Consider the following 12,694-nt stretch of genomic DNA (forward strand, 5'->3'; position numbering starts at 1 on the left):
TTTCAATTAGAACAAATATGGAGGAAGAGCGATATGTACATACTGCCATCATATTTGGCATTTTAAAATGTAAAGTTTGCAAATTTTAAAAATTTACTTTTATATTATGAAAGCTTAATTACCCTGTAATCAAAGATATTTATTCATAGCGTATTAATATATAAGAGCATGCTAATGATTTGAGAAAATGGAGTGGAAGAGTGATAGAGGGAATGATTTGTGAGACAAATGTTTATATCATGCTTTTTGCACAAAACTCAAAGCAGTTTAATTAGGAGAAAGTGTTTAGGCAACTGTTTCTTTTTAGAAAATGAATTTTTGGAAACGTGTTTAACACGGTAATTTCTTCAAATTTGTTATGTACACTCTAGTGAAATGTATTTATGAAGCAACCTTTGGTGCACTGGTATTTTTGTGTCTTACAGTAATTACAAGTAGTGGCTACAGCCCCAGATCAGCACATCAGTATTCCCCACAGCTGTATCCTTCCAAGTAAGTGGTCAGTAGATTCTTTCTGTTTTATTAGAAATTTTTTCCAGCATTATCTTTATTAATCTGTATTCACACAATTTGACAAGTTTAAATTGGCAAACATTTATGTCTATACATGTATTATAGTTAGTTGGATAATGCTTGGATAGATTAAATATGTAGATAAATATCCTGTACAAATTTGAAATAGAGACACCCACGTTTATCTTGATAATTCCCTTGAATATTTATATATACCTTGAGAAAAATATCAAGCTCAAATTAGAATACATTGCATTTTAATTCAAATTCAAAAATGCTGGCTGGTTAAAAAATCTCAAGAGATTACATTTTATCTAAATGTCAACACTTCATAATTAATTCCATCATTGAAATTCTTTTGTTGGATTTCCAGTTCTAATAAACATATTTTTGGAGAATATGCTTTATTGTTTTTTATAACTAATATAGTCACTTTATTGAGGACAGTCGTAGATATTTCTTAAGTTTAACTATATTGGGTGTATATCTGAATTGGTTTGGAATCAGCCAGACGTGCCAAGATTGTGTATTGCTGATACATACACATTTAAATATAGTATGTTATTTTCTGCAGCATCTAGAATGTCTGCCTTTACATATATATAGACTGGAGGTTGGCTATCCAATGGAGAACATGATGTAAAATGTGGCATGATGAAAGGGATGATGTTCCTTTTTTTTTTTTTTTTTGGAAGCTTCCTGCCTTTCTTTTTCTTTTTTTAAATTTCTGATTCTTGGGAGCGAATTCTTAGTACGGTTTTTAAATAGACTTTTGTAGTCTTTGCATAGCATTAAGTCACTCATGGTGAGTGTGAATTTGCTCATGAGCATACTAATAAAGCTAGCATGTGCTCCATTTTCCTCATCTACATATTAACTGGAGTGCGATTTCAGATATGAGCAAGAATTATAGACCTGGAAGAGACACTAGGTATAATATTTAAATCAAATTTCTGCTTTTACAGATGTGGTATAGACGTAGGGAGTTTAAATCATTTGTCTGTGGTCACTAGACTGGCTTGTAGCAGAGCCTGAACTCCTGACATTCAGACTGTTGTTTTTTCCTATATTGTTAAAATTACGGATAAAGAGGATTACGTCCTGGATATTATAGGGTTTCACTGAATCTAGGCTGTCTAAATTAATACACAGTCTTTGTTGCCACAGTAATGCTATTTTTCTGATATTTAGGCCCTATCCACACATTCTTTCTACACCAGCAGCTCAAACAATGTCTGCATATGCAGGCCAGACTCAGTATTCGGGGATGCAGCAGCCAGCCGTCTACACAGCCTACTCACAGACAGGACAGCCCTACAGCCTGCCCACTTACGGTATTTCACATCTTCTATCTTCTTCTTTGGTTATAGGCAGGTGATCCTGCTGGCTGGTAGCTTTGTATTCTATTGTAGGTTACACTTTAGAAGGAAAATCATCTTACTAATTAAATGGTTTGCACAATCATTTTTCTGAACAGATTTGGGTGTGATGTTGCCAGCCATCAAGACAGAGAGTGGACTTTCCCAAACTCAGTCCCCGTTACAGAGTGGCTGCCTCAGTTACAGCCCAGGGTTTTCTACCCCACAGCCGGGCCAGACACCTTACTCTTACCAAATGCCGGGTAAGTAGCTACACATGAAACATGTTTTGGGAGAACTCATTCTTTGAGTGAGACTCACTGGCTTCAGACTAGGAATATCCGATCTTGAAGACAGTTTTAAGCTTTATCACAGCTCACACAATTTCTAAAGAAAGACAGATAACTAGACAGAAACATGATGAAATGGTTGAGTATACCTCAGGAAACAGGACCTATACCAAACTTAAATACTTAAGTTTAAGCTGAGTAACATCAGCAGGAAACCAAGTCCAAGCAAAGCAACTTCCAAGCCAGACACCAGGTCAGCCACACGTTTGGCGTCTACTTAAGCAATTTAAAAGATCTGTAGCACAAACCAGTATTTTCTTTTCAGTATTCCTGAAGTATGTAGTGCTGTTTTGATTATACTTAAACTTGAATTAGTTCTTTTCTAAGTTCCATTTATCATTGACCAATTGAGGATTTTTTGTTCATTCCTAAAATTCCTCTCTCCTATTGATAATATATTGCTTAACAGGACTATTATATAATATTTACTCGCCAATCCTCCATAGAGGCATATAGGATCATTACATTTCTTTTAATTTTAGACTCCTATTAAAATTGTGTTTTATCTTTTTGTTGTTGTTCTTTGTTTTTTGTTTTTTTGATAATGGAATCTGGCTCTGTTGTCCAGGCTGGAGAGCAATGGCGCCATCTCAGCTAACTTTCAACTTCTGCCTCCCAGGTTCAAGCGATTCTCCTGCCTCAGCCTCCTGAGAGCTGGGATTACAGGTGTGCACCACTATGCCTGGCTAATTTTTGTATTTTTAGTAGAGAAGGGGTTTCACCGTGTTGATCAGGCTGGTCTCGAACTCCTGATCTCAGGTGACCCACCCGCCATGGCCTCCCAAAGTGCTGGGATTACAGGCATTTGCCACCACGCCTAGCCATGTTGTATCTTAATGCAATAGTTGCCAAAAGAATTTTAGTGACATAGTAAAAACTTTAAAAGCTGGTTACTATCTGTCATTTTGTCTGTACTGAAAATCACAAATTTGGGGCTATATTAACATATTTGAACCAACTGGTATGACATTTTGGTCAATTGATTCAAATGAAATAATTATTTAGATACATTTGGCTGGAATAGCAGTGCTCTTTTTTCCTAGAATGTAGGTCGAAACATATTTGAATGCATGCTGTAGCCTCAAAAATTCATACAGCTTCAGTTAGCCCTGTGACAGACAGTATTTTTATTTTTTTCACAAATACTTTCATATTGGCTATTCCAGGTCAGGTCAGTGGCATTGATTACATAACACATGACTAGTCAAAACACATTGATAAAACAAGTAATCAGCTACCTCAATAACCTTTCATTTTACTTTTTGACAAACACATTCCATAAGGACTTTTTTTTTTAGGAAACCTATAATTGGCAGCTCACTTGTTTTTGCCGTGATTCGAGAAATCATTAAATATCAGACCTTGCAGTAAAGTTTTAGAAGGCCCTCAAACCCTAGCTTTGTGTAGTATAAACAGTTCTCCCTTGAGTCTGAACCCTAATTCACAGCTATTTTTGTTCTAAAGAAAAGACAAAGGGAACAAAAGTACAGGGAGTTGCTAAATGGGGTTCTGTATGTTTATTTCCCACGCTAAAAACCCTGTACAAATGTTAAACTCAAGTGATTTTTTTTTTTGTACGTAAATGCAGTTGATATGATTTGAAAGTTCCAGTAATTTCCTGGAGGCAGTCTTAGTCTGTGTAAGATTTTATCATTTGCGTACCCCTGCACTTCTAGACTCTTAACCCTTGAATGTTAGCCCCACTCCTTATGAAGACTGTTCCCATGTGCTTCTGTTTAGCTCAACAGATTCAACAGGAAAGGGTTTACCAGCTGTTACAAGAGCGAGAGAGCTAAGCCTATTTTCTGTATAAATGTCTCAACTTCAAATTTCACTGTCTTCATGACAAATTTCAAAGTGTTTCTCTTAAAGAATTCTGTGAAATGAAATATTTTTATCATTTTACAAGGAATACTTTTAAAATGCAGTTTGTTTTTTACCTGTAGGTTCTAGTTTTGCACCGTCATCTACTATTTATGCAAATAATTCAGTTTCCAATTCAACGAATTTCAGTGGTTCACAACAGGTATAGTAGCTTTTTGTGTTTATGCTTTTTATATGTATTTCAGATTTTTGAAGAGTACTCGGGTTGCCATATATGTGTGTACCCTCCCAGGATAAGGTTTCTTTGTTTAAAAATTATTATAGCATTTCAGGATAGTAAAAAATTACCTATCTAGAATTCTTGGAATATGTATTATTCTGGCTATTTTAGATTTTTTGATTGTTAAACGTTTGTGTTTTAAACATTTCTACTGTAGTTGTTTTAATCATTTGGCATGGAATTACAAAATGTATTGGATATTTTCTGTTATCTTAAAATACTACTAAAAACAATTTTATTTTTCTTGATAAAGCAGTTATTATAATGAATATTAATTGGTTGAATCAGTATTAATTGATTAAAGTCAGTTATAGGATTATGCTACAGACTATATAACATTTTCAGTCCTAAAAAGTGTCCTTTGTTACTAAACAAAATGCCTCAAAGACTACTGTTGGCTTTTAAATAATTTTTCTATGTTTTAGTTTTATGAATACTTTTAATGTTTGATTCCCACTTTCCTGACAGCTGCAACTTTTTGCTTTTGTCACTGTGCCTGCCTCTGGTAGTCTTTAGTCCTCCTTCTAATTATGTTTTCTTAATATTTTTGTGAGTTTTAAAATCTAGCATGTTAGAATTATGCATGAAACAAGAGTGAATGCCCCTAAATGAGTGAATCAGCTTAGAGTGAGATGAATTAGTGATTTATGTTGACACTTCCAAATCTTTTGTCCATATTTTTTTCTTTTCAGCCACATTCGAAGTAGTTGAGATTGAAGAGTGGCTGACTTCTGGTCTGGCAATGCAGTATTTTACTTTAGTATAATTGCTAGACATTTATGTATTCTAAAATGTAAGTTACTGTACAAGTGCTTACTTTTTAGATTTACTGGAGGAATTTTATCACTTGCTTTATTTTAGTTTTATTGATATAACAAAAGGCAGAAAGGAAATTTTGATCGTTAAAATAGTGTGGAATAATAATATTTTTGATAGGATTAAACTGTAATTTTAGCATTAGTTAGAAAAACGATGTCTTAAAACACGAAACATCAGAACCAGTATATACATTTTATTTTTTTTAATTGAGAAATTTTTTGTAACTTGATTTTACACGTTTATTTATTGGTCCAACAAGCATTTATTGAGTACTTGCTATGTGTTAGATTTTTGGCTAGGGATTGAAGATTCGAAACTGGTAAGTCATTGTTCCCTGCTCTTTAGAAGGATTCAGTCCTCTGAAAGAAACAAATATGAAAATAAGATGGACAGAGAGTGAGATATAGTGAATATTATAACAGAAATAGTGGCTGGGCGCGGTGGCTCAAGCCTGTAATCCCAGCACTTTGGGAGGCCGAGACAGGTGGATCACGAGGTCAGGAGATCGAGACCATCCTGGCTAACACGGTGAAACCCCGTCTCTACTAAAAATACAAAAAAAAAAAAAACTAGCCGGGCGAGGTGGCGGGCGCCTGTAGTCCCAGCTACTCCGGAGGCTGAGGCAGGAGAATGGCGTGAACCCGGGAGGCGGAGCTTGCAGTGAGCTGAGATCCGGCCACTGCACTTCAGCCTGGGCGACAGAGCGAGACTCCGTCTCAAAAAAAAAAAAAAAAAAAAAAAATATGTGTATGTATATATATATACATATATATACACACACACACACACACATATAACAGAAATATACACTAGGTAGAGTTGTACTATAAGGGAAAAACTACTCTGCCTCTATTTGGGAGGATTAAGAAAAGATTTTTAAAGGAAAAAAACGTTTATTTAAAAACAGTTAATCATAAAACAGATCCGAAAATCTGTGAAGATTTAAATACAATGGATCACAATATAAAATGTAATCTGTATTTGGGACCATGGCCTGAGCACCAGTTTGTTGTTTTGGCTAATACCTATTGAGTGCCCATTAAGTGTTAGGAATTGGTCTGTATACTGGGGTACACGAAGGTGGGGCCGGAGTGGATCAGATATGATTCCTGCCTCATGGAGCTTACAGCCTACTGGGACAAACAGACAATAAACCAGTAAACACACAAATACAGATTTAGGAAGAGAACAGGGTCTGTTAAAATATCAACTGAAGTATAATTTTGAATAGGGGAGGTTTTATATAAGGCTTCTCTATGGAAACCACATTTAGGCCAAGACTTCTAAGAGTTAGGTGAAGGAGGGCAGTGGTGTTTCAGGCAAAGAAAGCAGCGTGTACCAAATCCCCGACGGATGGAAGACTTGGTGTGTCACTGAACTAAAAAAAAAAAAAAAAAACAAAAAAGGCTGGAGTTTAGTTAGTGCATGAGGGGCAAGTGCGGAAACACATTTGCAGAGATAGGTGGGGGCCTACTCACGTAAGGCCTGGTGGTTTACAATAAGGAATTTGGATTCTATTCCAAGCCCAGTGGGAGGCTATGATGAGATTTTGAGCAAGAAAATTACATCATTTAATTTATGTTTTGAGAAGATAACTCTACCACCAAGGTCTTTGGAGAAAGTTAAAAATGGAAAGAGGAGATAAATTTAAAAATGAATACATTGCCTGCAACAGGAAGAAAAGGGAGCTTGGACAAGGGGGACGACAGTGGAAATGAAAAGAAAGGGAGATCTTTGAGATACGTTTGAATATGAAAAGACATTGTATTCCCCAGTGGGGAATAGCCTGGACCTTTCCAGTATGTAACCTCATCTTCTTCTGCAGGAATTAGTAGGCTAACAGAGCGCTTCAGCACAGATGTTTGACTTAGGCACTCTGGGTTCAAATCTAGCTCTGAAACTTACTAGCTGTGTGACCTTGTGCAAATCACTTAACCACTCTGTGCCTTAGTCCCCTTCAATGTAAAATGAATATAGTATTAAGACCACATAAGAGATTATGAGGATTAAATGAGTAAATATATTTGAGCCCTTAGAACAGTGTCTTGATACAGAGCAAGCACTATGTAAACCTCTGCTATCACTGTTTTACTTTGAGAGATATTGCTAGGAACTTTGTTTAGATATGATGAGGTTTTTGTTCTTGGCTCACAAGTGGTAGTGGGAAACATTGGATCTTGAAATTTTCAGACTAATAGAATTTTAGTTTTCTGCCATATTACCTAATCCTTTATGATAGTATACATATTTACTTATAAAGATTATTTCTTTTATTTTTTGGAAACCACATCAAATGTAGATCTTTGTTTCCTTTGGAACACATTTCATCGGGGGATCTTAATGTTATCGGTGATGACCAAGGATTTGTCATCACTGATAACATTTTGGGCTGACACATGCTAGATATATTAAACACCAGTTTTCACAACAATTCCTTACTCATCATCCTACTATGTAAAAGGATTTTGAAGGGTCATTATCATCATTTTAAGGTTCTTAAAATTTTTTAATAAAAAGCAGGTCAAGGGTGTTGATTCAGTGCTTTCGTTTATCTCTGTAACAAAGGAGGGAAACTAAATAATTGAAAAGTTCACTAAAGACTTTAAGTCAAGGCCTCAGGTGTCATATAGTTTGTGAGAGGCTGGGTAAAAAAAAAAAAAAAAAAAAAAAAAAAAAAGGCATATTCATCTCCTTTTATTTACTTTTTACCTCCTTCCAAGAAAACAGAATTGTCAGTGGTAGCCCAGAAAGGAACAAAAATCACAAAAATGCAGACTGAGGTCTTTGTGGAGTCTAGGAGGGGCAGCCCCAACTCCTTGCTGGTAGTGTTAGAAGATATGTAAGAACTGATTTTGTGAATATGAACTGATTCCATCTCCTTCTTTCCTCTTCAAACACGTAGGTCCTGATGACGTAAATCCTTGAATAAGTAATTATCAGGAGCAAAGTGAAGCATATGCTAACTTTAATCACATTAAAATTTGTATACTGGACCTGGTTTGCCAAAACAATAGGGTATTTCACTACTATATGCTTGTAAGAGATGCCCACCAAGTAGTCTCTGCTCATTAGGAGCACCTCAAAGCTGTGGACTCAGAAACAAACGGGGCTGAGTACTAATCTTTCAGTTACTGTAATGACTGGTTTTCTTTGGAGAGTATTAAAGAGTAATTTCTCTTTCAAACACACACATCTCAATTATTGTTTCAGGATTATCCATCCTATACAGCCTTTGGCCAAAACCAGTATGCACAGTATTATTCAGCATCAACGTATGGAGCGTATATGACATCAAATAACACAGCCGATGGCACACCCTCTTCAACCTCTACTTACCAGTTGCAGGAATCTCTCCCAGGACTGACTAACCAACCAGGTACAGATCTTCACCCAGGTGAAATACTTTTATATGTTTTGCAGTATCTAGTAAAATGGAGAAAGTGGACATTCCGAAAACATGGCTGAAAGCTCTCAGATAATTGTGCTGATGTTTAATCTGTGGTAGCATGACTGTATAAAATGAGGCTCTTCTGGCATTCCAGAAGATCCTTCTTTTAGATATGGGACAGATAGGCGATTTTAATCTCTAAATGATGGTGTACATACAAATATGGAGCTTTTACCAGACTCATTATTCATTTTGTGAAGAACTTGCAACAAAGTTGTAATATTATCTTCCTTGAGTATGACTGATATTATTTCCTTTATGCTAAAGAGACTGCATAAGCCCTTCACCTTTGTAAGTTGTTAGTAGCTCTAGCCAGTGAACATTTCCTACATTCCTGGGATTTGTAGAATCAGTGGTAGGTAGTTTAATGTCTTTGTGTGATCAGTGTGTATTTAAAATCCGTTGTGTGTTTCATTATCTGAAACTTGCAGTATTCAAATTGCATTTGCTACACATAATTTGACACAGCTGAAGTATTTAAAGTTAAAAGCAAATTTAACAGAGACTCAGCATAATCCTAAGAAAAGTTCCAGGACTTTTTGGAGAAATTATTGAGATGGTTCTAAAATCACAAGGAAAGGTGGATGAATTAGAATAGTCAAAACTATTTTTAAAAATAAGAACAAAGTTTGAAGACTCAGATTACCTGATTTAAAGACTTATAATGTACAGTAATCAAGGGAATGTGAAAGGATAGACTCATAGAGCAATGAAACACAATGGAGAGTCCAGAAACAGAGGCGTATTTATGCTAGAAAGCAGATTTTTGAATCAGGATACAAAGGCCAGTCTTTTTAAACAAATGGTGCTGGAACAATTGGACATCTATGTGCAAAAGAGGAAAGAATCTCAACTTGTATACAAGAATTACCTCAAAATGGATTGTAAGCCTACATCTAAAAAGCTAAAACTATAAAACTTCTAGAAGAAAAAAATGGTGAAAATCTTTGTGACTCTGGGCTACATAAAGATTTTATAGATATGACATTAAAAACACAATTCATACAAGAAAAGAACAGATAAAATTAGATTTCAAAAAATTGTAAAGAACTTTTGCTCTTCAAAAGACACTGTTATAAGAATAAAAAGACAAGCTATAGATTTGGAGAAAGTATTTATAATGCACATACTGATAAAGGAATTATAGAAACATATAAAGAACTCTCAAAAGTCACTAAGAAAAATGAGGTTAAGAAATTTTTAAAATATCAGTAATTTGTTCAAGTATATTTTTCTGCCTTCGGTTATTTGCAAGATCCAAATTCATCTCTACTTCTTTTTTACTCAGCTTTGGATGGGAGGGAAAATAGGGAAACATGGTCACAATACTGTAAAACACTCTTTTTAACTGGACCAGTGGGGCCAAGATGACTCAATGCCATTAAACGATTGTTTATTGAGTGCATGTTAAGTATCAGCACTGTGCTAGAAACTGGTATTTCAGCAGTGAATGAGCTCCTTGCACACCTTTAGCTTCCATTTAACAAGCAAGACAAGGATCAAGCAAGTAATTACAATAGTGAGAAAGGGAAAATGGTAGGTCATATGGGGGATATTAACAAGTAAACCAATTTGGACATAAAGTAAAAATGAAACTGATATTTTAAGCAACAGCCAAGATATGTTTATATCATGAATTGATGAAATGATAACATTCATGATTTGTAGTTCCCTGTTCAGAACATAATCTTTACCTGTGGGTCCAAGGAATAATTGTCTAGTAGATGCAGCTTGTCTTTGATGCCCCTACATTTTAGTTTCTTTCCCCTTACCTTCCTTTTATATCCTCCTACCTGTGAACACACAGCCCCTTTGAATTTCTGGTCCTTGTCCCTTTGGGGCTCTCTGTTTTGGATTTTTCAGCTAGCCTTAGCCTCCCTGGGTATCTGTACCTCTTGCAAGGCCAGGATTAGGGTGAGGTCAGTGAAGCACCCAGAGCAAAAAATGTAAGGTGGAACTCATTCTTAAATTTTGTGCCCTAGGCACCTTACTCATTAGCCCCAGCCCAAATCACATGTTCCAAATCTGTCATGATCCTCTTTGGGTCAATACTTGCATCGCATCAAAGATCTTCTTTCATTCAAAGAATGAATGATTTCAGAATTCCTTGCTTAACAAGCAGTTACTTTAGGAAGGGAGATATTGGAAGGTTTTTCTCAGTGATGAATGTGTGGGGAAAACAAGGTAGGGTGAGTATTTAAAAATGAAATCACAGATATATTTAATCATCAAGATATCAGAGACTGAATGACAGACAAGACCAGCAGGGTGTTTTTTTAATTTGCTAGACTACAGCTACCAAGAATGAAACCCATTTGTGTACTCAGATACGGTATATGCTATGTAGAGCTTTGTGTAAAATGTTGCTTTTGCTCCAATTTCCATATAATCACAAGAAAGCTTCTCTGCAGGAAAAACACAGATGGTTACTTTCCTTATTAGAATAATCAGTATTGAAAATAGCTATTTATTCATATTAAATATATTAAATGCAGGCAGGTAGATAGTCTGAGTATGTGACTTTGGATGTGACACATTCACATATGGAATTCTGACTTTCACTATCAGAATGCTGCAATTTCATCAGGCCTCCATTGGTTGCTAAGGCCAAGAAATATAGTTTGACATCATTTTCGGATTTTATTAGACTGTCTGTTGAATTTAAAGAAGGAATTAATTCTGCTTATAACTATATTATTCTCTCAACCAGAATTGTAACAACACACATGTCTGGATCTTTAAAGAATTATATGACCTCAGACCTTCAGTCAATGTAGTTTTAAGTTTAATTTTGCCTTTTTAGATCTGGCATACAGCCAAAAAGCAAACAAGTTTATAACTATGGAATTTTTCTTTATTATTGATGGAATCTGATGTATTTAGTTCAAGGGCAAGAAAAGTATTTCCCGTTGACTGGTTCTGCATTTTGGACTTAAAGTAGAAACCTAAAATGAAACCCACAGTTTTTCATAGAACAGTTACTGTTGAATTCTACTTTTATAATGAAAACATACCTTATATTCAGTAAGAGACAGCTGGTTGTTCTGATTTAGAGATAAGCTTAATGAAATAAAGTGGGATCTAACTATCCCAAACTTAAAAGGTACAGTTATTCATTACTGTACCGATTAAAGGATAATTATTCAATCATGTATAGTATTGGGTCAAGAAAAGCCTAGGGCAATTTTGTAATGACTGATGTTATTTGGAAATTGCAAATAGCATTCCATTATTTAATTTACCTTATTAGGCAGTTTGACAGTGGATTTAAAGAAACACTACAATGCTGATTAAGAGCAGACATTTTACTTCATTATCTTTCCAAAGGTCTTCTTTAAGGTAAAATTTATATTGGGTATATCGTATTTTTTATTTGTATATGAAAGTTTGAGGACAGATTCGCACATGAAGATGAGAAATATTTTTATAGCTCCTCCTTTTAAAATATTTTAAACATCTTTAAGATCAAATACAGTTAGTCTTGTATAACAATATTGTGTTTTACCCTGAGACTTTGACAAACGTTACAATACGTTAGCTAATTGAACCTAACAAGGGCTCCAGAAAAGTAAAGGATGTAGTAAGATCATTTCACTCTCTGAAAAGAAGCCAATTTCTTAGGCAGAACACAGCAGCCTTTTGATAACTTCATGGTATTTCACGTAAGGAAAGGAAGGGAAGCAAAGTGCTAACTCATCTAATGGAAACTAACAAGAGGATTTAGATAGAAAGGACCACATTCAACTGCTCTGCCAATTTATATTTTCCCTACCTGTAGCATTGCTATGCCCTTGTGCAATTACCTGAGTGAAATTTGGCAGAGGCACTGGAATTAACAGCTTTCTCCTTTTAAAAAAAGTGTCAACAAATGTTTAATGACTGGTTGAGCTCAAGTTCCTGGTTTTACCCTCTATCAGAAGAAAGGATAGCACCTTCAAAAGGAATAGAGGTCAGTACAATTCCACCCGGGTTATTGCTCTAGGAGCCCAGATGTATCGCATGGCCTTTGCAGGACACGCTCTTTTACTTCTGTGAAGTTCTTTCAGTGAATTCTTTGGCCCTCCATCTCACAGAAATTATATAATGCCCATGTGACTTTTTA

General features: G+C 35.4%; 1 protein-coding gene across 11 annotated transcripts in view; it reads left to right on the forward strand.

The window, feature by feature from the left end:
* The window catches only part of EYA4 (EYA transcriptional coactivator and phosphatase 4), a 280,742-nt gene that overhangs the window by 215,565 nt on the left and 52,483 nt on the right, over window positions 1-12,694 (forward strand). For all 11 annotated transcript variants that reach the window (XM_078001202.1, XM_015137416.3, XM_015137415.3 and 8 more), the window contains 5 exons: window positions 426-492; window positions 1,705-1,847; window positions 1,991-2,134; window positions 4,168-4,247; window positions 8,355-8,520. In XM_078001202.1, coding sequence (XP_077857328.1) covers window positions 426-492; window positions 1,705-1,847; window positions 1,991-2,134; window positions 4,168-4,247; window positions 8,355-8,520 — 600 coding nt within the window. The remainder of the gene's footprint in view (window positions 1-425; window positions 493-1,704; window positions 1,848-1,990; window positions 2,135-4,167; window positions 4,248-8,354; window positions 8,521-12,694) is intronic.

This window comes from Macaca mulatta, chromosome 4 (genome assembly GCF_049350105.2).
Source record: "Macaca mulatta isolate MMU2019108-1 chromosome 4, T2T-MMU8v2.0, whole genome shotgun sequence".
Lineage (NCBI taxonomy): Eukaryota > Metazoa > Chordata > Mammalia > Primates > Cercopithecidae > Macaca > Macaca mulatta.